We start from the raw sequence: 1462 nt of genomic DNA on the forward strand, positions 1-1462 counted from the left end.
TATATGTATATTTTTTACAATATATTTTATAAAATATACATACTTTAAAATTATTCTTCATTTATAAAAAAATAAATGAACAATTTTTTTCATTCGCGCAGTTTATTGAGTCAAAATTTATTAATAACTTATTAGTAGAAACTAGAGACAGATTGATTTTGTATAATAACAATTATAATGATATTATTTACTGATCTTTTTTTGAAAATAGAAAATGTAGTTTAATATTAATTAATGTAAAATATTCTATGTAAAAAAACTGTAAAATATTCTATGAATTGAATTTTCGTTTATTTGTAATACATTACAATTAAATTTATACTTTGAAAACTCTACGAAATTTTTAATTATAAGTATGATCAATGAATATATTACAATTTTTATAATATACGTATAATCCATATATACCGTAAAGTTTTGGCCAATCACTTTTGTATATAGATAGATAGAACTGACTAAACTGAATTGAAAAGTTCTCTACCATGTTGCAATTTTCGCAATGATTAACGAAATATTAATTACTAAAAATCACTAAATATTGGTTTTCAATAATTTTTCACTCAAATATCAACTTTTTACAGAAAAATAGCAAAAGATAAAAATTGTTTGTATTCCTCTCATAAAGTTCTGAGAATTTTTTCAGAATTTTTTAATACCGTATTTTCTCATATTGGTAAAAATAAAATGTATACTAAAAAGTTGATGAAAAATTCTGAATAGTTCACATAGTGACATTATGTCACATTGTGATATTTATAAAAAGTAAGATATATTTACCTTTGGCCATCGAAACGACTGCATCTTTGATAGCATCCGTAAGGCATTCTAGTAGGTTCGGGTCCGATTTTTTACAAGTCTTAAAATTGCTGGCTGTAAAGTAGAAAAAGAGAGAAAACTATCATGGATAAGTTATTATGTAACTGACTGCATTGCTGCAGATCCAATAAACCTGTGTGCTCACTCGATCTTTAAATGGTTGTTAGCTTTCTCTTTAAACCTATACGTATGTCAATTTCGGTCAACAGTGTATAGTTTAATTCAATTTAATAAAAAGCAATTGGTTGTGTGCAAATGAATCTAATTTTAATGTGATATTATTGAATGGTCCAGCACACAATTGTTTTGGTTAAAAATGCACCACACAATAAAAAATATTTTGTGTTTGTGTTAAAACCGGTCCTTGTCATTTTTGTATTGATTTTTTAACATATCCGAATTTCAATTTATCGCAATATGATTATATTTATTATTTAACATATTGTGTGTGTGTGTGTGTTTTTATAATTGTTCACTTATTTATAAATTGTGTTAACGTTAAGAAATATCAAATTGATATTCAACATTTCTTAACATTAACACAATTTATGAATAAGTGAACAATTATAAAAATAACATAAATAATTTTATTTTAAAACAGAAATTCTAAGATAAAAGTATTAATTTAAATATTAATATTAAATAT

At 23.3% G+C, this 1462-nt stretch overlaps 1 protein-coding gene across 1 annotated transcript in view; it reads right to left on the reverse strand.

Annotated features, from left to right (window-relative positions):
* LOC108686744 (protein takeout-like) overlaps positions 1-1462 on the reverse strand; it is a 12017-nt gene that overhangs the window by 9475 nt on the left and 1080 nt on the right. Inside the window, exon 2 of the mRNA XM_018192194.1 lies at positions 778-870. Coding sequence (XP_018047683.1) covers positions 778-870 — 93 coding nt within the window. The remainder of the gene's footprint in view (positions 1-777; positions 871-1462) is intronic.

The sequence above is a fragment of the Atta colombica genome, unplaced genomic scaffold, assembly GCF_001594045.1.
Source record: "Atta colombica isolate Treedump-2 unplaced genomic scaffold, Acol1.0 scaffold189, whole genome shotgun sequence".
In the NCBI taxonomy this organism is placed as follows: Eukaryota; Metazoa; Arthropoda; class Insecta; order Hymenoptera; family Formicidae; genus Atta; species Atta colombica.